We start from the raw sequence: 24,844 nt of genomic DNA on the forward strand, positions 1-24,844 counted from the left end.
TGTAGGTAGTTAGTTAGTTAGCTGTGTCCAGTACTGTAGGTAGTTAGTTAGTTAGCTGTGTCCAGTACTGTAGGTAGTTAGTTAGCTGTGTCCAGTACTGTAGGTAGTTAGTTAGCTGTGTCCTGTACTTCAGTTCGTTAGTTAGCTGTGTCCTGTACTGTAGTTAGTTAGTTAGCTGTGTCCTGTACTGTAGTTAGTTAGTTAGCTGTGTCCAGTACTGTAGGTAGTTAGTTAGTTAGCTGTGTCCTGTACTGTAGGTAGTTAGTTAGCTGTGTCCAGTACTGTAGGTAGTTAGTTAGCTGTGTCCAGCACTGTAGTTAGTTAGTTAGTTAGCTGTGTCCTGTACTATATGTAGTTAGTTAGCTGTGTCCTGTACTGTAGTTAGCTGTGTCCTGTACTTTAGTTAGTTAGTTAGCTGTGTCCTGTACTGTAGTTAGTTAGTTAGCTGTGTCCTGTACTGTAGTTAGTTAGTTAGCTGTGTCCTGTACTGTAGTTAGTTAGTTAGCTGTGTCCAGTACTGTAGGTAGTTAGTTAGTTAGCTGTGTCCAGCACTGTAGTTAGTTAGTTAGTTAGCTGTGTCCTGTACTGTAGGTATTAGCTGTGTCCAGTACTGTAGGTAGTTAGTTAGTTAGCTGTGTCCAGTACTGTAGTTAGTTAGTTAACTGTGTCCAGTACTGTAGGTAGTTAGTTAGTTAGCTGTGTCCAGTACTGTAGGTAGTTAGTTAGTTAGCTGTGTCCAGTACTGTAGGTAGTTAGTTAGTTAGCTGTGTCCAGTACTGTAGGTAGTTAGTTAGTTAGCTGTGTCCAGTACTGTAGGTAGTTAGTTAGTTAGCTGTGTCCAGTACTGTAGGTAGTTAGTTAGCTGTGTCCAGTACTGTAGGTAGTTAGTTAGCTGTGTCCAGTACTGTAGGTAGTTAGTTAGCTGTGTCCAGTACTGTAGGTAGTTAGTTAGCTGTGTCCAGTACTGTAGGTAGTTAGTTAGCTGTGTCCAGTACTGTAGGTAGTTAGTTAGTTAGCTGTGTCCAGTACTGTAGGTAGTTAGTTAGTTAGCTGTGTCCAGTACTGTAGGTAGTTAGTTAGCTGTGTCCAGTACTGTAGGTAGTTAGTTAGTTAGCTGTGTCCAGTACTGTAGGTAGTTAGTTAGTTAGCTGTGTCCAGTACTGTAGGTAGTTAGTTAGTTAGCTGTGTCCAGTACTGTAGGTAGTTAGTTAGCTGTGTCCAGTACTGTAGGTAGTTAGTTAGCTGTGTCCAGTACTGTAGGTAGTTAGTTAGCTGTGTCCAGTACTGTAGGTAGTTAGTTAGCTGTGTCCAGTACTGTAGGTAGTTAGTTAGCTGTGTCCAGTACTGTAGGTAGTTAGTTAGCTGTGTCCAGTACTGTAGGTAGTTAGTTAGTTAGCTGTGTCCAGTACTGTAGGTAGTAGTTAGTTAGCTGTGTCCAGTACTGTAGGTAGTTAGTTAGCTGTGTCCAGCACTGTAGGTAGTTAGTTAGCTGTGTCCAGCACTGTAGTTAGTTAGTTAGTTAGCTGTGTCCTGTACTGTATGTAGTTAGTTAGCTGTGTCCTGTACTGTAGTTAGCTGTGTCCTGTACTTTAGTTAGTTAGTTAGTTAGCTGTGTCCAGTACTGTAGGTAGTTAGTTAGTTAGCTGTGTCCAGCACTGTAGTTAGTTAGTTAGTTAGCTGTGTCCTGTACTGTAGTTAGTTAGTTAGCTGTGTCCAGTACTGTAGGTATTAGCTGTGTCCAGTACTGTAGGTATTAGCTGTGTCCAGTACTGTAGGTAGTTATTAGCTGTGTCCAGTACTGTAGGTAGTTAGTTAGTTAGCTGTGTCCAGTACTGTAGGTAGTTAGTTAGTTAGCTGTGTCCAGTACTGTAGGTAGTTAGTTAGCTGTGTCCAGTACTGTAGTTAGTTAGTTAGTTAGCTGTGTCCAGTACTGTAGGTAGTTAGTTAGCTGTGTCCAGTACTGTAGGTAGTTAGTTAGCTGTGTCCTGTACTTCAGTTCGTTAGTTAGCTGTGTCCTGTACTTCAGTTCGTTAGTTAGCTGTGTCCTGTACTGTAGTTAGTTAGTTAGCTGTGTCCTGTACTGTAGTTAGTTAGTTAGCTGTGTCCAGTACTGTAGGTAGTTAGTTAGTTAGCTGTGTCCTGTACTGTAGTTAGTTAGTTAGCTGTGTCCAGTACTGTAGTTAGTTAGTTAGCTGTGTCCAGTACTGTAGGTAGTTAGTTAGCTGTGTCCAGCACTGTAGTTAGTTAGTTAGTTAGCTGTGTCCTGTACTGTATGTAGTTAGTTAGCTGTGTCCTGTACTGTAGTTAGTTAGTTAGCTGTGTCCTGTACTGTAGTTAGCTGTGTCCTGTACTGTAGTTAGCTGTGTCCTGTACTTTAGTTAGTTAGTTAGCTGTGTCCAGTACTGTAGGTAGGTACGTAGCTGTGTCCTGTACTGTAGGTAGTTAGCTGTGTCCTGTACTGTAGGTAGTTAGCTGTGTCCTGTACTGTAGGTAGTTAGCTGTGTCCTGTACTGTAGGTAGTTAGCTGTGTCCTGTACTGTAGGTAGTTAGCTGTGTCCTGTACTGTAGGTAGTTAGCTGTGTCCAGTACTGTAGGTAGGTAGTTAGTTAGCTGTGTCCAGTACTGTAGGTAGGTAGTTAGTTAGCTGTGTCCAGTACTGTAGGTAGGTAGTTAGTTAGCTGTGTCCAGTACTGTAGGTAGGTAGTTAGCTGTGTCCAGTACTGTAGGTAGGTAGTTAGCTGTGTCCAGTACTGTAGGTAGGTAGTTAGCTGTGTCCAGTACTGTAGGTAGGTAGTTAGCTGTGTCCTGTACTGTAGTTAGTTAGTTAGCTGTGTCCTGTACTGTAGTTAGTTAGTTAGCTGTGTCCTGTACTGTAGTTAGTTAGTTAGCTGTGTACTTTAGTTAGTTAGTTAGCTGTGTCCAGTACTGTAGGTAGTTAGTTAGTTAGCTGTGTCCAGTACTGTAGGTAGTTAGTTAGCTTTGTCCAGTACTGTAGGTATTTAGTTAGCTGTGTCCAGTACTGTAGTTAGTTAGTTAGCTGTGTCCAGTACTGTAGTTAGTTAGTTAGTTAGCTGTGTCCAGTACTGTAGTTAGTTAGTTAGCTGTGTCCAGTACTGTAGTTAGTTAGTTAGCTGTGTCCAGTACTGTAGTTAGTTAGTTAGCTGTGTCCAGTACTGTAGTTAGTTAGTTAGCTGTGTCCAGTACTGTAGTTAGTTAGTTAGCTGTGTCCAGTACTGTAGTTAGTTAGTTAGCTGTGTCCAGTACTGTAGTTAGTTAGTTAGCTGTGTCCAGTACTGTAGTTAGTTAGTTAGCTGTGTCCAGTACTGTAGTTAGTTAGTTAGCTGTGTCCAGTACTGTAGTTAGTTAGTTAGCTGTGTCCTGTACTGTAGGTAGTTAGCTGTGTCCTGTACTGTAGGTAGTTAGCTGTGTCCTGTACTGTAGGTAGTTAGCTGTGTCCTGTACTGTAGGTAGTTAGCTGTGTCCAGTACTGTAGTTAGTTAGTTAGTCTGTGTCCAGTACTGTAGTTAGTTAGTTAGCTGTGTCCAGTACTGTAGTTAGTTAGTTAGCTGTGTCCAGTACTGTAGGTAGGTAGTTAGTTAGCTGTGTCCAGTACTGTAGGTAGGTAGTTAGTTAGCTGTGTCCAGTACTGTAGGTATTTAGTTAGCTGTGTACTGTAGGTAGTTAGCTGTGTCCAGTACTGTAGTTAGTTAGTTAGTTAGCTGTGTCCTGTACTGTAGTTAGTTAGCTGTGTCCAGTACTGTAGGTAGTTAGTTAGTTAGCTGTGTCCAGTACTGTAGGTAGTTAGTTAGTTAGCTGTGTCCAGTACGGTAGTTAGTTAGTTAGCTGTGTCCAGTACTGTAGGTAGGTAGTTAGCTGTGTCCTGTACTGTAGGCAGTTAGCTGTGTCCTGTACTGTAGGTAGTTAGCTGTGTCCTGTACTGTAGGTAGTTAGCTGTGTCCTGTACTGTAGGTAGTTAGCTGTGTCCAGTACTGTAGGTAGGTAGTTAGTTAGCTCTGTCCAGTACTGTAGGTAGGTAGTTAGTTAGCTGTGTCCAGTACTGTAGGTAGGTAGTTAGCTGTGTCCAGTACTGTAGGTAGGTAGTTAGCTGTGTCCAGTTCTGTAGGTAGGTAGTTAGCTGTGTCCAGTACTGTAGGTAGGTAGTTAGCTGTGTCCAGTACTGTAGTTAGTTAGTTAGCTGTGTCCTGTACTGTAGTTAGTTAGTTAGCTGTGTCCAGTACTGTAGTTAGTTAGTTAGCTGTGTCCAGTACTGTAGTTAGTTAGTTAGCTGTGTCCAGTACTGTAGTTAGTTAGTTAGCTGTGTCCAGTACTGTAGTTAGTTAGTTAGCTGTGTCCAGTACTGTAGTTAGTTAGTTAGCTGTGTCCAGTACTGTAGTTAGTTAGTTAGCTGTGTCCAGTACTGTAGTTAGTTAGTTAGCTGTGTCCAGTACTGTAGTTAGTTAGTTAGCTGTGTCCAGTACTGTAGTTAGTTAGTTAGCTGTGTCCAGTACTGTAGTTAGTTAGTTAGCTGTGTCCAGTACTGTAGTTAGTTAGTTAGCTGTGTCCTGTACTGTAGGTAGTTAGCTGTGTCCAGTACTGTAGTTAGCTGTGTCCTGTACTGTAGGTAGTTAGCTGTGTCCAGTACTGTAGTTAGTTAGTTAGCTGTGTCCAGTACTGTAGTTAGTTAGTTAGTTAGCTGTGTCCAGTACTGTAGTTAGTTAGTTAGTTAGCTGTGTCCAGTACTGTAGGTAGGTAGTTAGTTAGCTGTGTCCAGTACTGTAGGTAGGTAGTTAGTTAGCTGTGTCCAGTACTGTAGGTATTTAGTTAGCTGTGTACTGTAGGTAGTTAGTTAGTTAGCTGTGTCCAGTACTGTAGGTAGGTAGTTAGCTGTGTCCAGTACTGTAGGTAGTTAGTTACGTGTCCAGTACGTAATTAGCTTGTCTATGTTAGCTGTGTCCTGTACTGTAGGTAGTTAGCTGTGTCCTGTACTGTAGGTAGTTAGCTGTGTCCTGTACTGTAGGTAGTTAGCTGTGTCCTGTACTGTAGGTAGTTAGCTGTGTCCAGTACTGTAGGTAGGTAGTTAGTTAGCTGTGTCCAGTACTGTAGGTAGGTAGTTAGTTAGCTGTGTCCAGTACTGTAGGTAGGTAGTTAGTTAGCTGTGTCCAGTACTGTAGGTAGGTAGTTAGCTGTGTCCAGTACTGTAGGTAGGTAGTTAGCTGTGTCCAGTACTGTAGGTAGGTAGTTAGCTGTGTCCAGTACTGTAGTTAGTTAGTTAGCTGTGTCCTGTACTGTAGTTAGTTAGTTAGCTGTGTCCTGTACTGTAGTTAGTTAGTTAGCTGTGTACTGTAGTTAGTTAGTTAGCTGTGTCCAGTACTGTAGGTAGTTAGTTAGTTAGCTGTGTCCAGTACTGTAGGTAGTTAGTTAGTTAGCTGTGTCCTGTACTGTAGGTAGTTAGTTAGTTAGCTGTGTCCTGTACTGTAGGTAGTTAGTTAGTTAGCTGTGTCCTGTACTGTAGTTAGTTAGTTAGATGTGTCCTGTACTGTAGTTAGTTAGTTAGCTGTGTCCTGTACTGTAGTTAGTTAGTTAGCTGTGTCCTGTACTGTAGTTAGTTAGTTAGCTGTGTCCTGTACTGTAGGTAGTTAGTTAGCTGTGTCCAGTACTGTAGGTAGTTAGTTAGTTAGCTGTGTCCAGTACTGTAGGTAGTTAGTTAGTTAGCTGTGTCCAGTACTGTAGGTAGTTAGTTAGTTAGCTGTGTCCAGTACTGTAGGTAGTTAGTTAGTTAGCTGTGTCCAGTACTGTAGGTAGTTAGTTAGTTAGCTGTGTCCAGTACTGTAGGTAGTTAGTTAGTTAGCTGTGTCCAGTACTGTAGGTAGTTAGTTAGTTAGCTGTGTCCAGTACTGTAGGTAGTTAGTTAGCTGTGTCCTGTACTTCAGTTCGTTAGTTAGCTGTGTCCAGCACTGTAGTTAGTTAGTTAGTTAGCTGTGTCCAGCACTGTAGTTAGTTAGTTAGTTAGCTGTGTCCTGTACTGTAGTTAGCTGTGTCCTGTACTTTAGTTAGTTAGTTAGCTGTGTCCTGTACTGTAGTTAGTTAGTTAGCTGTGTCCTGTACTGTAGTTAGTTGGTTAGCTGTGTCCAGTACTGTAGGTAGTTAGTTAGTTAGCTCTGTCCAGTACTGTAGGTAGTTAGTTAGTTAGCTGTGTCCAGCACTGTAGTTAGTTAGTTAGTTAGCTGTGTCCTGTACTGTAGTTAGTTGGTTAGCTGTGTCCAGTACTGTAGGTAGTTAGTTAGTTAGCTCTGTCCAGTACTGTAGGTAGTTAGTTAGTTAGCTGTGTCCAGCACTGTAGTTAGTTAGTTAGTTAGCTGTGTCCTGTACTGTAGTTAGTTAGTTAGCTGTGTCCAGTACTGTAGGTATTAGCTGTGTCCAGTACTGTAGGTATTAGCTGTGTCCAGTACTGTAGGTAGTTAGTTAGCTGTGTCCAGTACTGTAGGTAGTTAGTTAGTTAGCTGTGTCCAGTACTGTAGGTAGTTAGTTAGTTAGCTGTGTCCAGTACTGTAGGTAGTTAGTTAGCTGTGTCCAGTACTGTAGTTAGTTAGTTAGTTAGCTGTGTCCAGTACTGTAGGTAGTTAGTTAGTTAGCTGTGTCCAGTACTGTAGTTAGTTAGTTAACTGTGTCCAGTACTGTAGGTAGTTAGTTAGTTAGCTGTGTCCAGTACTGTAGGTAGTTAGTTAGTTAGCTGTGTCCAGTACTGTAGTTAGTTAGTTAGCTGTGTCCAGTACTGTAGGTAGTTAGTTAGCTGTGTCCAGCACTGTAGTTAGTTAGTTAGTTAGCTGTGTCCTGTACTGTATGTAGTTAGTTAGCTGTGTCCTGTACTGTAGTTAGTTAGTTAGCTGTGTCCTGTACTGTAGTTAGCTGTGTCCTGTACTGTAGTTAGCTGTGTCCTGTACTTTAGTTAGTTAGTTAGCTGTGTCCAGTACTGTAGGTAGGTACTTAGCTGTGTCCTGTACTGTAGGTAGTTACTTAGCTGTGTCCTGTACTGTAGGTAGTTAGCTGTGTCCTGTACTGTAGGTAGTTAGCTGTGTCCTGTACTGTAGGTAGTTAGCTGTGTCCTGTACTGTAGGTAGTTAGCTGTGTCCTGTACTGTAGGTAGTTAGCTGTGTCCAGTACTGTAGGTAGGTAGTTAGTTAGCTGTGTCCAGTACTGTAGGTAGGTAGTTAGTTAGCTGTGTCCAGTACTGTAGGTAGGTAGTTAGTTAGCTGTGTCCAGTACTGTAGGTAGGTAGTTAGCTGTGTCCAGTACTGTAGGTAGGTAGTTAGCTGTGTCCAGTACTGTAGGTAGTTAGTTAGCTGTGTCCAGTACTGTAGGTAGGTAGTTAGCTGTGTCCTGTACTGTAGTTAGTTAGTTAGCTGTGTCCTGTACTGTAGTTAGTTAGTTAGCTGTGTCCTGTACTGTAGTTAGTTAGTTAGCTGTGTCCAGACTTTAGTTAGTTAGTTAGCTGTGTCCAGTACTGTAGGTAGTTAGTTAGTTAGCTGTGTCCAGTACTGTAGGTAGTTAGTTAGCTTTGTCCAGTACTGTAGGTATTTAGTTAGCTGTGTCCAGTACTGTAGTTAGTTAGTTAGCTGTGTCCAGTACTGTAGTTAGTTAGTTAGCTGTGTCCAGTACTGTAGTTAGTTAGTTAGCTGTGTCCAGTACTGTAGTTAGTTAGTTAGCTGTGTCCAGTACTGTAGTTAGTTAGTTAGCTGTGTCCAGTACTGTAGTTAGTTAGTTAGCTGTGTCCAGTACTGTAGTTAGTTAGTTAGCTGTGTCCTGTACTGTAGGTAGTTAGCTGTGTCCTGTACTGTAGGTAGTTAGCTGTGTCCTGTACTGTAGGTAGTTAGCTGTGTCCAGTACTGTAGTTAGTTAGTTAGTTAGCTGTGTCCAGTACTGTAGTTAGTTAGTTAGCTGTGTCCAGTACTGTAGTTAGTTAGTTAGCTGTGTCCAGTACTGTAGGTAGTTAGTTAGTTAGCTGTGTCCAGTACTGTAGGTAGGTAGTTAGTTAGCTGTGTCCAGTACTGTAGGTAGGTAGTTAGTTAGCTGTGTCCAGTACTGTAGGTATTTAGTTAGCTGTGTACTGTAGGTAGTTAGCTGTGTCCAGTACTGTAGTTAGTTAGTTAGTTAGCTGTGTCCTGTACTGTAGTTAGTTAGCTGTGTCCAGTACTGTAGGTAGTTAGTTAGTTAGCTGTGTCCAGTACTGTAGGTAGTTAGTTAGTTAGCTGTGTCCAGTACGGTAGTTAGTTAGTTAGCTGTGTCCAGTACTGTAGGTAGGTAGTTAGCTGTGTCCTGTACTGTAGGCAGTTAGCTGTGTCCTGTACTGTAGGTAGTTAGCTGTGTCCTGTACTGTAGGTAGTTAGCTGTGTCCTGTACTGTAGGTAGTTAGCTGTGTCCAGTACTGTAGGTAGGTAGTTAGTTAGCTGTGTCCAGTACTGTAGGTAGGTAGTTAGTTAGCTGTGTCCAGTACTGTAGGTAGGTAGTTAGCTGTGTCCAGTACTGTAGGTAGGTAGTTAGCTGTGTCCAGTTCTGTAGGTAGGTAGTTAGCTGTGTCCAGTACTGTAGGTAGGTAGTTAGCTGTGTCCAGTACTGTAGTTAGTTAGTTAGCTGTGTCCTGTACTGTAGTTAGTTAGTTAGCTGTGTCCAGTACTGTAGTTAGTTAGTTAGCTGTGTCCAGTACTGTAGTTAGTTAGTTAGCTGTGTCCAGTACTGTAGTTAGTTAGTTAGCTGTGTCCAGTACTGTAGTTAGTTAGTTAGCTGTGTCCAGTACTGTAGTTAGTTAGTTAGCTGTGTCCAGTACTGTAGTTAGTTAGTTAGCTGTGTCCAGTACTGTAGTTAGTTAGTTAGCTGTGTCCAGTACTGTAGTTAGTTAGTTAGCTGTGTCCAGTACTGTAGTTAGTTAGTTAGCTGTGTCCAGTACTGTAGTTAGTTAGTTAGCTGTGTCCAGTACTGTAGTTAGTTAGTTAGCTGTGTCCTGTACTGTAGTTAGCTGTGTCCAGTACTGTAGTTAGCTGTGTCCTGTACTGTAGGTAGTTAGCTGTGTCCAGTACTGTAGTTAGTTAGTTAGCTGTGTCCAGTACTGTAGTTAGTTAGTTAGTTAGCTGTGTCCAGTACTGTAGTTAGTTAGTTAGTTAGCTGTGTCCAGTACTGTAGGTAGGTAGTTAGTTAGCTGTGTCCAGTACTGTAGGTAGGTAGTTAGTTAGCTGTGTCCAGTACTGTAGGTATTTAGTTAGCTGTGTACTGTAGGTAGTTAGCTGTGTCCAGTACTGTAGTTAGTTAGTTAGTTAGCTGTGTCCAGTACTGTAGGTAGGTAGTTAGCTGTGTCCAGTACTGTAGGTAGTTAGTTAGTTAGCTGTGTCCAGTACGGTAGTTAGTTAGTTAGCTGTGTCCAGTACTGTAGGTAGGTAGTTAGCTGTGTCCTGTACTGTAGGTAGTTAGCTGTGTCCTGTACTGTAGGTAGTTAGCTGTGTCCTGTACTGTAGGTAGTTAGCTGTGTCCTGTACTGTAGGTAGTTAGCTGTGTCCAGTACTGTAGGTAGGTAGTTAGTTAGCTGTGTCCAGTACTGTAGGTAGGTAGTTAGTTAGCTGTGTCCAGTACTGTAGGTAGGTAGTTAGCTGTGTCCAGTACTGTAGGTAGGTAGTTAGCTGTGTCCAGTACTGTAGGTAGGTAGTTAGCTGTGTCCAGTACTGTAGTTAGTTAGTTAGCTGTGTCCTGTACTGTAGTTAGTTAGTTAGCTGTGTCCTGTACTGTAGTTAGTTAGTTAGCTGTGTACTGTAGTTAGTTAGTTAGCTGTGTCCAGTACTGTAGGTAGTTAGTTAGTTAGCTGTGTCCAGTACTGTAGGTAGTTAGTTAGTTAGCTGTGTCCTGTACTGTAGGTAGTTAGTTAGTTAGCTGTGTCCTGTACTGTAGGTAGTTAGTTAGTTAGCTGTGTCCTGTACTGTAGTTAGTTAGTTAGATGTGTCCTGTACTGTAGTTAGTTAGTTAGCTGTGTCCTGTACTGTAGTTAGTTAGTTAGCTGTGTCCTGTACTGTAGGTAGTTAGTTAGTTAGCTGTGTCCAGTACTGTAGGTAGTTAGTTAGTTAGCTGTGTCCAGTACTGTAGGTAGTTAGTTAGCTGTGTCCTGTACTGTGGTAGTTCGTTAGTTAGCTGTGTCCAGCACTGTAGTTAGTTAGTTAGTTAGCTGTGTCCAGCACTGTAGTTAGTTAGTTAGTTAGCTGTGTCCTGTACTGTAGGTATGTTAGTTAGCTGTGTCCTGTACTTTAGTTAGTTAGTTAGCTGTGTCCTGTACTGTAGTTAGTTAGTTAGCTGTGTCCTGTACTGTAGTTAGTTGGTTAGCTGTGTCCAGTACTGTAGGTAGTTAGTTAGTTAGCTCTGTCCAGTACTGTAGGTAGTTAGTTAGTTAGCTGTGTCCAGCACTGTAGTTAGTTAGTTAGTTAGCTGTGTCCTGTACTGTAGTTAGTTAGTTAGCTCTGTCCAGTACTGTAGGTAGTTAGTTAGTTAGCTGTGTCCAGCACTGTAGTTAGTTAGTTAGTTAGCTGTGTCCTGTACTGTAGTTAGTTAGTTAGCTGTGTCCAGTACTGTAGGTAGTTAGTTAGCTGTGTCCAGTACTGTAGTTAGTTAGCTGTGTCCAGTACTGTAGGTAGTTAGTTAGTTAGCTGTGTCCAGTACTGTAGTTAGTTAGTTAGCTGTGTCCAGTACTGTAGTTAGTTAGTTAGTTAGCTGTGTCCAGTACTGTAGGTAGTTAGTTAGTTAGCTGTGTCCAGTACTGTAGGTAGTTAGTTAGTTAGCTGTGTCCAGTACTGTAGGTAGTTAGTTAGTTAGCTGTGTCCAGTACTGTAGGTAGTTAGTTAGCTGTGTCCAGTACTGTAGGTAGTTAGTTAGCTGTGTCCTGTACTTCAGTTCGTTAGTTAGCTGTGTCCTGTACTGTAGTTAGTTAGTTAGCTGTGTCCTGTACTGTAGTTAGTTAGTTAGCTGTGTCCAGTACTGTAGGTAGTTAGTTAGTTAGCTGTGTCCAGTACTGTAGGTAGTTAGTTAGTTAGCTGTGTCCTGTACTGTAGTTAGTTAGTTAGCTGTGTCCAGTACTGTAGGTAGTTAGTTAGCTGTGTCCAGTACTGTAGGTAGTTAGTTAGCTGTGTCCAGCACTGTAGTTAGTTAGTTAGTTAGCTGTGTCCTGTACTATATGTAGTTAGTTAGCTGTGTCCTGTACTGTAGTTAGCTGTGTCCTGTACTTTAGTTAGTTAGTTAGCTGTGTCCTGTACTGTAGTTAGTTAGTTAGCTGTGTCCTGTACTGTAGTTAGTTAGTTAGCTGTGTCCAGTACTGTAGGTAGTTAGTTAGTTAGCTGTGTCCAGCACTGTAGTTAGTTAGTTAGTTAGCTGTGTCCTGTACTGTAGTTAGTTAGTTAGCTGTGTCCAGTACTGTAGGTATTAGCTGTGTCCAGTACTGTAGGTAGTTAGTTAGTTAGCTGTGTCCAGTACTGTAGTTAGCTGTGTCCTGTACTTTAGTTAGTTAGTTAGCTGTGTCCAGTACTGTAGTTAGTTAGTTAGCTGTGTCCAGTACTGTAGTTAGTTAGTTAGCTGTGTCCAGTACTGTAGTTAGTTAGTTAGCTGTGTCCAGTACTGTAGGTAGTTAGTTAGCTGTGTCCAGTACTGTAGGTAGTTAGTTAGCTGTGTCCAGTACTGTAGGTAGTTAGTTAGTTAGCTGTGTCCAGTACTGTAGTTAGTTAGTTAACTGTGTCCAGTACTGTAGGTAGTTAGTTAGTTAGCTGTGTCCAGTACTGTAGGTAGTTAGTTAGTTAGCTGTGTCCAGTACTGTAGGTAGTTAGTTAGCTGTGTCCAGTACTGTAGGTAGTTAGTTAGTTAGCTGTGTCCAGTACTGTAGTTAGTTAGTTAGCTGTGTCCAGTACTGTAGGTAGTTAGTTAGCTGTGTCCAGTACTGTAGGTAGTTAGTTAGCTGTGTCCAGTACTGTAGGTAGTTAGTTAGCTGTGTCCAGTACTGTAGGTAGTTAGTTAGCTGTGTCCAGTACTGTAGGTAGTTAGTTAGTTAGCTGTGTCCAGTACTGTAGGCAGTTAGTTAGCTGTGTCCAGTACTGTAGGTAGTTAGTTAGCTGTGTCCAGCACTGTAGGTAGTTAGTTAGCTGTGTCCAGCACTGTAGTTAGTTAGTTAGTTAGCTGTGTCCTGTACTGTATGTAGTTAGTTAGCTGTGTCCTGTACTGTAGTTAGCTGTGTCCTGTACTTTAGTTAGTTAGCTGTGTCCTGTACTGTAGTTAGTTAGTTAGCTGTGTCCAGTACTGTAGGTAGTTAGTTAGTTAGCTGTGTCCAGCACTGTAGTTAGTTAGTTAGTTAGTTAGCTGTGTCCTGTACTGTAGTTAGTTAGTTAGCTGTGTCCAGTACTGTAGGTATTAGCTGTGTCCAGTACTGTAGGTATTAGCTGTGTCCAGTACTGTAGGTAGTTAGTTAGCTGTGTCCAGTACTGTAGGTAGTTAGTTAGTTAGCTGTGTCCAGTACTGTAGGTAGTTAGTTAGTTAGCTGTGTCCAGTACTGTAGGTAGTTAGTTAGCTGTGTCCAGTACTGTAGGTAGTTAGTTAGCTGTGTCCAGTACTGTAGTTAGTTAGTTAGTTAGCTGTGTCCAGTACTGTAGTTAGTTAGTTAGTTAGCTGTGTCCAGTACTTTAGGTAGTTAGTTAGCTGTGTCCTGTACTTCAGTTCGTTAGTTAGCTGTGTCCTGTACTTCAGTTCGTTAGTTAGCTGTGTCCTGTACTGTAGTTAGTTAGTTAGCTGTGTCCTGTACTGTAGTTAGTTAGTTAGCTGTGTCCAGTACTGTAGGTAGTTAGTTAGTTAGCTGTGTCCTGTACTGTAGTTAGTTAGTTAGCTGTGTCCAGTACTGTAGTTAGTTAGTTAGCTGTGTCCAGTACTGTAGGTAGTTAGTTAGCTGTGTCCAGTACTGTAGGTAGTTAGTTAGCTGTGTCCAGCACTGTAGTTAGTTAGTTAGTTAGCTGTGTCCTGTACTGTATGTAGTTAGTTAGCTGTGTCCTGTACTGTAGTTAGCTGTGTCCTGTACTGTAGTTAGCTGTGTCCTGTACTTTAGTTAGTTAGTTAGCTGTGTCCTGTACTGTAGTTAGTTAGTTAGCTGTGTCCTGTACTGTAGTTAGTTAGTTAGCTGTGTCCAGTACTGTAGGTAGTTAGTTAGTTAGCTGTGTCCAGCACTGTAGTTAGTTAGTTAGTTAGCTGTGTCCTGTACTGTAGTTAGTTAGTTAGCTGTGTCCTGTACTGTAGTTAGTCAGTTAGCTGTGTCCAGTACTGTAGGTATTAGCTGTGTCCAGTACTGTAGGTAGTTAGTTAGTTAGCTGTGTCCAGTACTGTAGTTAGCTGTGTCCTGTACTTTAGTTAGTTAGTTAGCTGTGTCCAGTACTGTAGGTAGTTAGTTAGCTGTGTCCAGTACTGTAGGTAGTTAGTTAGTTAACTGTGTCCAGTACTGTAGGTAGTTAGTTAGTTAGCTGTGTCCAGTACTGTAGGTAGTTAGTTAGTTAGCTGTGTCCAGTACTGTAGGTAGTTAGTTAGTTAGCTGTGTCCAGTACTGTAGGTAGTTAGTTAGCTGTGTCCAGTACTGTAGGTAGTTAGTTAGTTAGCTGTGTCCAGTACTGTAGGTAGTTAAATCACATTTTATTGGTCACATATACATGGTTTGCAGAAGTTAATGCAAGTGTAGCAAAATGCTTGTACTTCTAGTTACATTCACGTCATTTAGCAGACGCTCTTATTTCTGACCATGCAGTCATATCTAACAAGTAATCTAACGATTTCACAACAACTACCTTATACACACTAGTGTAAAGGAATGATTAAGAATATGTACATATAAATATATGGATGAGCGATGACCGTGCGGCATAGGCAAGATGCAGTAGATGGTATAGAGTACAGTATATACATATGAGATGAGTAATGTAGGGTATGTAAACATGATATAAAGTGGCATTGTTTAAAGTGACTAGTGATACATTTATTACATCCAATTTTTTATTATTAAAGAGGCTAGAGATTTGAGGCTGTATGTTGGCAGCAGCCACTCAGTGTTAGTGATGGCTGTTTAACAGTCTGATGGCCTTGAGATAGAAGCTGTTTTTCAGTCTCTCGGTTCTCGCTTTGATGCACCTGTACTGACCTCGACTTCTGGATGATAGCGGGGTGAACAGGCTGTGGCTCGCTATAACATTACCTGTATTAGTAGTTGTTATAACATTACCTGTATTAGTAGTTGTTATAACATTACCTGTAGTAGTAGTTGTTATAACATTACCTGTAGTAGTTGTTATAACATTACCTGTAGTAGTAGTTGTTATAACATTACCTGTAGTAGTAGTTGTTATAACATTACCAGTAGTAGTAGTAGTTATAACATTACCAGTAGTAGTAGTAGTTATAACATTACCAGTAGTAGTAGTAGTTATAACATTACCAGTAGTAGTAGTAGTTATAACATTACCAGTAGTAGTAGTAGTTATAACATTACCAGTAGTAGTAGTAGTTATAACATTACCAGTAGTAGTAGTTATAACATTACCAGTAGTAGTAGTTATAACATTACCAGTAGTAGTAGTTATAACATTACCAGTAGTAGTAGTAGTTATAACATTACCAGTAGTAGTAGTAGTTATAACATTACCAGTAGTAGTAGTTATAACATTACCAGTAGTAGTAGTAGTTATAACATTACCAGTAGTAGTAGTAGTTATACCATTACCAGTAGTAGTAGTTATAACATTACCAGTAGTAGTTATAACATTACCTGTAGTAGTAGTAGTAGTAGTAGTAGTTATAACATTACCTGTAGTAGTAGTAGTAGTAGTAGTAGTAGTAGTTATAACATTACCTGTAGTAGTAGTTATAACATTACCTGTAGTAGTAGTAGTAGTTATAACATTACCAGTAGTAGTAGTTATAACATTACCAGTAGTAGTAGTTGTTATAACATTACCTGTAGTAGTAGTTGTTATAACATTACCTGTAGTAGTAGTAGTAGTAGTAATAACATTACCTGTAGTAGTAGTTGTTCACCTTGTTATAACATTACCTGTAGTAGTTGTTATAACATTACCTGTTGTAGTAGTTGTTATAACATTACCTGTAGTAGTAGTAGTAAATACATTACCTGTAGTAGTTGTTGTTCACCTTGTTGTAACATTACCTGTAGTAGTAGTTGTTATAACATTACCTGCAGTAGTAGTTGTTATGACATTACCTGCAGTAGTAGTTGTTATGACATTACCTGTAGTAGTAGTTGTTATAACATTACCTGTAGTAGTAGTTGTTCACCCTGTTAATACATTACCTGTAGTAGTAGTTGTTCAGCTTGTTGTAACATTACCTGTAGTAGTAGTAGTTATAACATTACCTGTAGTAGTAGTTGTTATAACATTACCTGTAAAGTAGTTGTTATAACATTACCTGTAGTAGTAAAATAGTAATAACCTCTTGCCTCGTTCTCTTCAGTGTTTACATCGCCAGTTTCCCAGAATACACCAGGCCCATGATAGACCACTTGGTAGCCATGAAGATCAACCACTGGGATGGGTAAGGGCCTTCCTTTCCTGTCCTCATCCATGTCCTTTAGACTTTGATCAAATACTTTCAAATACTGTACTTGATTTAGTTTGCCCGTTACCATGGATCCAATGGAATAGTCCCAGAAGCTAAACCAATGGAATAGTCCCAGAAGCTAAACCAATGGAATAGTCCCAGAAGCTAAACCAATGGAATAGTCCCAGAAGCTAAACCAATGGAATAGTCCCAGAAGCTAAACCAATGGAATAGTCCCAGAAGCTAAACCAATGGAATAGTCCCAGAAGCTAAACCAATGGAATAGTCCCAGAAGCTAAACCAATGGAATAGTCCCAGAAGCTAAACCAATGGCATAGTCCCAGAAGCTAAATCAAGCACACCTCAAATGAGTATTTGTCGTATGTGTTTGTCCCAAGTGGGATGTCTGTATGCCAGCCTGTTGCCATTAAAGCATTGGGACTGTGTATAGCCTATTAGAGTAGAAGGAGTTGTATGTCATGGAGAAGTGTAATTCTCCTCTGCATGTGTATCTGTTGTGTTGCAGGGTGATTCGACAGCTAGCGACAAAGGCTTTGCATAATCTGACGCCTCAAGCACCTGATTATATGGCCACAACAGGTGAGCTATGTCATTGGTCCTGTTCCCTACCTGCTGTAACACATCACAGTGTCTTACTGTGGGATGGACTGGGTGACAGTCACTGTTCCCCACCTGCTGTAACACAACACAGTGTCTTACTGTGGGATGGACTGGGTGACAGTCACTGTTCCCCACCTGCTGTAACACAACACAGTGTCTTACTGTGGGATGGACTGGGTGACAGTCACTGTTCCCCACCTGCTGTAACACAACACAGTGTCTTACTGTGGGATGGACTGGGTGACAGTCACTGTTCCCTACCTGCTGTAACACAACACAGTGTCTTACTGTGGGATGGACTGGGTGACAGTCACTGTTCCCTACCTGCTGTAACACAACACAGTGTCTTACTGTGGGATGGACTGGGTGACAGTCACTGTTCCCTACCTGCTGTAACACAACACAGTGTCTTACTGTGGGATGGACTGGGTGACAGTCACTGTTCCCTACCTGCTGTAACACAACACAGTGTCTTACTGTGGGATGGACTGGGTGACAGTCACTGTTCCCTACCTGCTGTAACACAACACAGTGTCTTACTGTGGGATGGACTGGGTGACAGTCACTGTTCCCTACCTGCTGTAACACAACACAGTGTCTTACTGTGGGATGGACTGGGTGACAGTCACTGTTCCCTACCTGCTGTAACACAACACAGTGTCTTACTGTGGGATGGACTGGGTGACAGTCACTGTTCCCTACCTGCTGTAACACAACACAGTGTCTTACTGTGGGATGGACTGGGTGACAGTCACTGTTGTTGTGTCTGGGTCTGTACATCTGTCAAATTGTTACTGAATGAGTTATGTGTTTATAATGAACACATAGAGAACACACAGAGAGAGGTCAAAGGGCAGTCGGACAGATTTGAAACTGTAGTGATATCGTAGACGTGTGCCGGAGGCTGTGGCATTACAGGTAGACCAGCCAGGCCACAAATCATTCAGGTTATATTCAAACAAATCAACCACACACACCCCTGTGCAGACTGTTTATGTTCTGTTAGGTGTCCCTGCAAAGAATAAAAAGACACATACAATAATTGAGTTAAAATGACATTTTATATTTTGATGGTTGTGTTTTCAGTTATGCCTCAGCTGCTGCCCATAGCGCTGGGCATTGATCTACACAGTCGCCATGGCGCCATTCTGGCATCTGCCGAGATCAGCCACGCCCTCTACAAGCTGGCCAATCAGAACAACAGGTACTGCAACCTCACCTCTCAACCAGCCAATCACAGTATTGGCCGTACTTATAGGAAAACCACATAAACGTTGTTATTTAGTCAAATCCATCCGCAATGACAGCTTTTGTTTTGCGTGTCGGAATTGAAAAGGCACTCGCACGTCTGAGCCATCTTTTTTTGCAGGTGCCTGGTAACAGTTGAATAACATGAGGGAAAAGTAAGGAAACCCACACACTGCTCTTGATAGATTCACTGCTTTTTAATAAGCTTTTTAATAAGCTTTTTAATAAGCTTTACGAATCGGTCTCATACGTAGAGCTTTAATAAGGAGCAGTGTGTGGGTTTCCTTTGTTTTTCTCTGTTTTGCATATCGACCCATGATTTGACTTCCTGCTTTGACTTAAGCCCTTGGCTCCTATAAAGTCATAGGTCATTGGCCGTCTGTCTCTTGTAGACCCAACTGTGTGTGAGATATGTGCTATCTGGCGGTGTTGAACGTTACTGTTGATCGCTGTGGACAGTAACATTGTATTGTACTGGATTGTAGACTGGTGACAGAGCTCATCTCTTCAGACTGTGTGGATGGACTCAAGAGCATTCACCAGAGGGTTAGTTCACTTCTCGCTTGCTACGCTCTCTCTCTCTCTCTCTCTCTCTCTCTCTCTCTCTCTCTCTCTTTCCCTCTGTCTCTCACTACCCCCCTTCTCTCTCTCTCTCTCTGTCTCTCACTACCCCCCCGTCTCTCTCTCTCTCTCTGTCTCTCACTACCCCCCCGTCTGTCTCTCTCTCTCTCTCTCTCTCTCTCTCTCCCTCTGCTCTCTGTCTCTCACTACCCCCCGTCTGTCTCTCTGTCTCTCACTACCCCCCGCTCTCTCTCTCTCTCTCTGTCTCTCACTACCCCCCGTCTGTCTCTCTGTCTCTCACTACCCCCCGTCTCTCTCTCTCTCTCTCTCTCTCTCACTACCCCCGTCTGTCTCTCTCTCTCTCTCTCTGTCTCTCACTACCCCCGTCTGTCTCTCTCTCTCTCTCTCTCTCTCTCTCTCTCTCTCTCTCTCTCTCTCTCTCTCTCTCTGTCTCTCACTACCCCCGTCTGTCTCTCTCTCTGTCTCTCACTATCCCCCCGTCTGTCTCTCTCTCTCTCTCTCTCTCTACTACCCCCCGTCTGTCTCTCTCTCTCACTACCCCCCGTCTGTCTCTCTCTCTCACTACCCCCCCGTCTGTCTCTCTCTCTCACTACCCCCCGTCTGTCTCTCTCCACTACCCCCCCGTCTGTCTCTCTCTCTCTCACTACCCCCCGTCTCTCTCTCTCTCTCTCTCTCTCTGTCTCTCACTACCCCCCGTCTGTCTCTCTCTCTGTCTCTCACTACCCCCCGTCTGTCTCTCTCTCTCTCTCTCACTACCCCCCCGTCTGTCTCTCTCTCTCACTACCCCCCGTCTGTCTCTCTCTCTCACTACCCCCCGTCTGTCTCTCTCTCTCTCACTACCCCCCCGTCTGTCTCTCTCTCTCACTACCCCCCCGTCTGTCTCTCTCTCTCACTACCCCCCGTCTGTCTCTCTCTCTCACTACCCCCCGTCTGTCTCTCTCTCACTACCCCCCGTCTGTCTCTCTCTCACTACCCCCCCGTCTGTCTCTCTCTCTCTCTTACTACCCCCCGTCTGTCTCTCTCTCTCACTACCCCCCGTCTGTCTCTCTCTCTCACTACCCCCCGTCTGTCTCTCTCTCTCACTACCCCCCGTCTGTCTCTCTCTCTCACTACCCCCCGTCTGTCTCTCTCTCTCTCACTACCCCCCGTCTGTCTCTCTCTCTCACTACCCCCCGTCTGTCTCTCTCTCTCTCACTACCCCCGTCTGTCTCTCTCTCTCTCACTACCCCCCCGTCTGTCTCTCTCTCTCACTACCCCCCGTCTGTCTGTCTCTCTCTCTCACTACCCCCCGTCTGTCTCTCTCTCTCTCTCACTACCCCCCGTCTGTCTGTCTCTCTCTCTCTCCACTACCCCCCGTCTCTCTCTCTCTCTCTCTCACTACCCCCCGTCTGTCTCTCTCTCTCTCTCTCTCACTACCCCCCCGTCTGTCTCTCTCTCTCTCTCTCTCTACTACCCCCCGTCTGTCTCTCTCTCCACTACCCCCCCCCGTCTGTCTCTCTCACTACCCCCCTGTCTCTCTCTCTCTCTCACTACCCCCCGTCTGTCTCTCTCTCTCTCTCTCTCACTACCCCCCCCGTCTGTCTCTCTCTCTCTCACTACCCCCCGTCTGTCTCTCTCACTACCCCCCTGTCTCTCTCTCTCTCACTACCCCCCCGTCTGTCTCTCTCTCTCCACTACCCCCCGTCTGTCTCTCTCTCTCACTACCCCCCGTCTGTCTCTCTCTCTCACTACCCCCCCGTCTGTCTCTCTCTCTCCACTACCCCCCGTCTGTCTCTCTCTCTCTCTCTCTCACTACCCCCCCGTCTGTCTCTCTCTCTCTCTCTCTCACTACCCCCCGTCTGTCTCTCTCTCTCACTACTCCCCCGTCTGTCTCTCTCTCTCACTACCCCCCCGTCTGTCTCTCTCTCTCACTACCCCCCCGTCTGTCTCTCTCTCTCACTACCCCCCGTCTGTCTCTCTCTCTCACTACCCCCCCGTCTGTCTCTCTCTCTCTCGTCTTCTCTCTCTCTCACTACCCCCCGTCTGTCTCTCTCTCTCTCTCTCACCCCCCGTCTGTCTCTCTCTCTCTCTCTCACTACCCCCCGTCTGTCTCTCTCTCTCTCTCTCACTACCCCCCGTCTGTCTCTCTCTCTACCCCCCGTCTGTCTCTCTCTCTCTCTACCCCCCGTCTGTCTCGCTCTCTCACTACCCCCCCGTCTGTCTCTCGCTCTCTCACTACCCCCCGTCTGTCTCTCTCTCTCACTACCCCCCCCGTCTGTCTCTCTCTCTCACTACCCCCCCCCTGTCTGTCTCTCTCTCACTACCCCCCCGTCTGTCTGTCTCTCTCTCTCACTACCCCCCGTCTGTCTGTCTCTCTCTCTCACTACCCCCGTCTGTCTCTCTCTCTCTCACTACCCCCCCGTCTGTCTCTCTCTCTCTCTCACTACCCCCCGTCTGTCTCTCTCTCTCTCTCTCTCACTACCCCCCCGTCTGTCTCTCTCTCTCTCTCTCACTACCCCCCCGTCTGTGTCTCTCTCTCTCACTACCCCCCGTCTGTCTCTCTCTCTCTCACTACCCCCGTCTGTCTCTCTCTCTCACTACCCCCCCGTCTGTCTCTCTCTCTCACTACCCCCCCCGTCTGTCTCTCTCTCTCTCACTACCCTCCCGTCTGTCTCTCTCTCTCTCACTACCCCCCGTCTGTCTCTCTCACTACCCCCCCCGTCTGTCTGTCTCTCTCACTACCCCCCCGTCTGTCTGTCTCTCTCACTACCCCCCCGTCTGTCTGTCTCTCTCACTACCCCCCCGTCTGTCTCTCTCTCACTACCCCCCCCGTCTGTCTCTCTCTCACTACCCCCCCGTCTGTCTCTCTCTCACTACCCCCCGTCTGTCTCTCTCTCTCACTACCCCCCGTCTGTCTCTCTCTCTCACTACCCCCCGTCTGTCTCTCTCTCTCACTACCCCCCCGTCTGTCTCTCTCTCTCACTACCCCCGTCTGTCTCTCTCTCTCACTACCCCCGTCTGTCTCTCTCTCTCACTACCCCCCGTCTGTCTCTCTCTCTCTCACTACCCCCCGTCTGTCTCTCTCTCTCACTACCCCCCGTCTGTCTCTCTCTCTCACTACCCCCCCGTCTGTGTCTCTCTCCCACTACCCCCCGTCTGTGTCTCTCTCTCACTACCCCCCCGTCTGTCTCTCTCTCTACTCCCCCCCGTCTGTCTGCTCTCTCTCACTCCCCCCGTCTGTCTGTCTCTCTCTCACTCCCCCCGTCTGTCTCTCTCTCTCTCACTACCCCCCGTCTGTCTCTCTCACTACGCCCCCGTCTGTCTCTCTCACTACGCCCCCGTCTGTCTCTCTCACTACCCCCCGTCTGTCTCTCTCACTACCCCCCGTCTGTCTCTCTCACTACCCCCGTCTGTCTCTCTCACTACCCCCCGTCTGTCTCTCTTACTACCCCCCCGTCTGTCTCTCTCACTACCCCCCGTCTGTCTCTCTCACTACCCCCCGTCTGTCTCTCTCACTACCCCCCGTCTGTCTCTCTCACTACCCCCCGTCTGTCTCTCTCACTACCCCCCGTCTGTCTCTCTCACTACCCCCCGTCTGTCTCTCTCACTACCCCCCGTCTGTCTCTCTCACTACCCCCCCGTCTGTCTCTCTCACTACCCCCCGTCTGTCTCTCTCACTACCCCCCGTCTGTCTCTCTCACTACCCCCCGTCTGTCTCTCTCACTACCCCTCCGTCTGTCTCTCTCACTACCCCCCCCGTCTGTCTCTCTCACTACCCCCCGTCTGTCTCTCTCACTACCCCCGTCTGTCTCTCTCACTACCCCCCCGTCTGTCTCTCTCACTACCCCCCCGTCTGTCTCTCTCACTACCCCCCGTCTGTCTCTCTCACTACCCCCCGTCTGTCTCTATTCCTCTCTGTCTCTCTCTCTCCTTGTCTCTCTCTCTCTCTCACTCCCGTCTGTCTCTCTCTCTCTCTCTCACTACCCCCGTCTGTCTCTCTCTCTCTCTCTCACTACCCCCCGTCTGTCTCTCTCTCTCTCTCTCACTACCCCCCGTCTGTCTCTCTCTCTCTCTCTCTCCACCCCCCGTCTGTCTCTCTCTATCTCTCTCTCTCTCCACTACCCCCCGTCTGTCTCTCTCTATCTCTCTCTCTCTCTCACTACCCCCCGTCTGTCTCTCTCTATCTCTCTCTCTCTCTCACTACCCCCTGTCTGTCTCTCTCTCTCTCTCTCACTACCCCCCCGTCTGTCTCTATCTCTCTCTCTCTCTCTCTCTCCGTCTGTCTCTCTCTCTCTCTCTCACTACCCCCGTCTGTCTCTCTCTCTCTCTCTCACTACCCCCCGTCTGTCTCTCTCTCTCTCTCTCTCTTTACTACCCCCCGTCTGTCTCTCTGTCTCTCACTACCCCCGCTCTCTCTCTCTCTCTCTTCACTACCCCCCGTCTGTCTGTCTCTCTCACTACCCCCCGTCTGTCTGTCTCTCTCTCTCACTACCCCCCCCCGTCTGTCTCTCTCTCACTACCCCCCCCGTCTGTCTCTCTCTCACTACCCCCCGTCTGTCTCTCTCACTACCCCCCGTCTGTCTCTCTCTATCTCTCTCACTACCCCCCGTCTGTCTCTCTCTCTCTCTCTCTCTCTCTCTCTCTGACTACCCCCCGTCTGTCTCTCTCTCTCTCTCTCTCACTACCCCCCGTCTGTCTCTCTCTCTCTCTCTCTCTCACTACCCCCGTCTGTCTCTCTCTCTCTCTCTCTCTCTCACTACCCCCCGTCTCTCTCTCTCTCTCTCACTACCCCCCGTCTGTCTCTCTCTCTCTCTCACTACCCCCCCGTCTGTCTCTCTCTCTCTCTCTCACTACCCCCCGTCTGTCTCTCTCTCTCTCTCACTACCCCCCCGTCTGTCTCTCTCTCTCTCTCTCACTACCCCCCGTCTGTCTCTCTCTCTCTCTCACTACCCCCCGTCTGTCTCTCTCTCTCTCTCTCTACCCCCCGTCTGTCTCTCTCTCTCTCTACCCCCCCGTCTGTCTCTCTCTCACTACCCCCGTCTGTCTCTCTCTCTCACTACCCCCCGTCTGTCTCTCTCTCTCACTACCCCCGTCTGTCTCTCTCTCTCACTACCCCCCGTCTGTCTCTCTCTCTCACTACCCCCCGTCTGTCGCTCTCACTCACTACCCCCCGTCTGTCGCTCTCTCTCACTACCCCCCCCGTCTGTCGCTCTCTCTCACTACCCCCCCGTCTGTCTCTCTCTCTCACTACCCCCCCGTCTGTCTCTCTCTCTCACTACCCCCGTCTGTCTCTCTCTCTCACTACCCCCCCGTCTGTCTCTCTCTCTCACTACCCCCCCGTCTGTCTCTCTCTCTCTCACTACCCCCCCGTCTGTCTCTCTCTCTCTCTACCCCCCGTCTGTCTGTCTCTCTCTCACTACCCCCCCGTCTGTCTGTCTCTCTCTCACTACCCCCCCGTCTGTCTCTCTCTCTCACTACCCCCCGTCTCTGTCTCTCTCTCTCTCACTACCCCCGTCTGTCTGTCTCTCTCTCTCTCACTACCCCCGGTCTGTCTCTCTCTCTCTCACTACCCCCCCGTCTGTCTGTCTCTCTCTCTCTCACTACCCCCCGTCTGTCTCTCTCTCTCTCTCTCTACCCCCCCCGTCTGTCTCTCTCACTACCCCCCGTCTGTCTCTCTCACTACCCCCCGTCTGTCTCTCTCACTACCCCCCCGTCTGTCTCTCTTACTACCCCCCCGTCTGTCTCTCTTACTACCCCCCCGTCTGTCTCTCTCACTACCCCCCGTCTGTCTCTCTCACTACCCCCCCGTCTGTCTCTCTCACTACCCCCCGTCTGTCTCTCTCACTACCCCCCGTCTCTCTCTCTCCCTCTCTCACTACCCCCGTCTGTCTCTCTCTCTCTCTCACTACCCCCGTCTGTCTCTCTCTCTCTCTCACTACCCCCCGTCTGTCTCTCTCTCTCTCTCTACCCCCCGTCTGTCTGTCTCTCTCTCACTACCCCCCTGTCTGTCTCTCTCTCTCTCTCACTACCCCCCGTCTGTCTCTATCTCTCTCTCTCTCTCTCTCTCACTACCCCCCTGTCTGTCTCTCTCTCTCTCTCACTACCCCCCCGTCTCTCTCTCTCTCTCTCTCTATCTCTCTCACTACCCCCGTCTGTCTCTCTTTCTCTCTCTGACTACCCCCCGTCTGTCTCTCTTTCTCTCTCTGACTACCCCCCGTCTGTCTCTCTCTCTCTCCTCTCTCTCACTACCCCCCGTCTCTCTCTCGCTCTCTCACTACCCCCCGTCTGTCTCTCTCTCTCTCTCTCACTACCCCCCGTCTGTCTCTCTCTCTCTCTCACTACCCCCCGTCTGTCTCTCTCTCTCTCTCTACCCCCCCGTCTGTCTCTCTCTCTCTCTCCACTACCCCCCGTCTGTCTCTCTCTCTCTCTCACTACCCCCCGTCTGTCTCTCTCTCTCTCACTACCCCCCGTCTGCTCTCTCTCTCTCTCACTACCCCCCGTCTGTCTCTCTCTCTCTCTCACTACCCCCCGTCTCTCTCTCTCTCTCACTACCCCCGTCTCTCTCTCTCTCTCTCTCACTACCCCCCTCTGTCTCTCTCTCTCTCTCACTACCCCCCGTCTCTCTCTCTCACTACCCCCCGTCTCTCTCTCTCTCTCTCACTACCCCCCGTCTCTCTCTCTCTCTCTCACTACCCCCCGTCTCTCTCTCTCACTACCCCCGTCTCTCTCTCTCTCTCTCTCACTACCCCCGTCTGTCTCTCTCTCTCACTACCCCCGTCTCTCTCTCTCTCTCTCACTACCCCCCGTCTGTCTCTCT

The 24,844-nt window shown here is 46.2% G+C and overlaps 1 protein-coding gene across 2 annotated transcripts in view; it reads left to right on the forward strand.

Annotated features, from left to right (window-relative positions):
- The window catches only part of LOC106606222 (tubulin-specific chaperone D), a 120,368-nt gene that overhangs the window by 54,294 nt on the left and 41,230 nt on the right, over positions 1–24,844 (forward strand). For both annotated transcript variants that reach the window (XR_006770116.1, XM_045719709.1), the window contains exons 19-22: positions 15,511–15,591; positions 16,124–16,197; positions 17,305–17,422; positions 17,952–18,012. Coding sequence is in view for 1 of the 2 variants with exons in the window: in XM_045719709.1 (XP_045575665.1) it covers positions 15,511–15,591; positions 16,124–16,197; positions 17,305–17,422; positions 17,952–18,012 (334 nt within the window). In the remaining variant the exon portion in view is untranslated. The remainder of the gene's footprint in view (positions 1–15,510; positions 15,592–16,123; positions 16,198–17,304; positions 17,423–17,951; positions 18,013–24,844) is intronic.

The sequence above is a fragment of the Salmo salar genome, chromosome ssa06 (assembly GCF_905237065.1).
Source record: "Salmo salar chromosome ssa06, Ssal_v3.1, whole genome shotgun sequence".
Classification (NCBI taxonomy): Eukaryota; Metazoa; Chordata; class Actinopteri; order Salmoniformes; family Salmonidae; genus Salmo; species Salmo salar.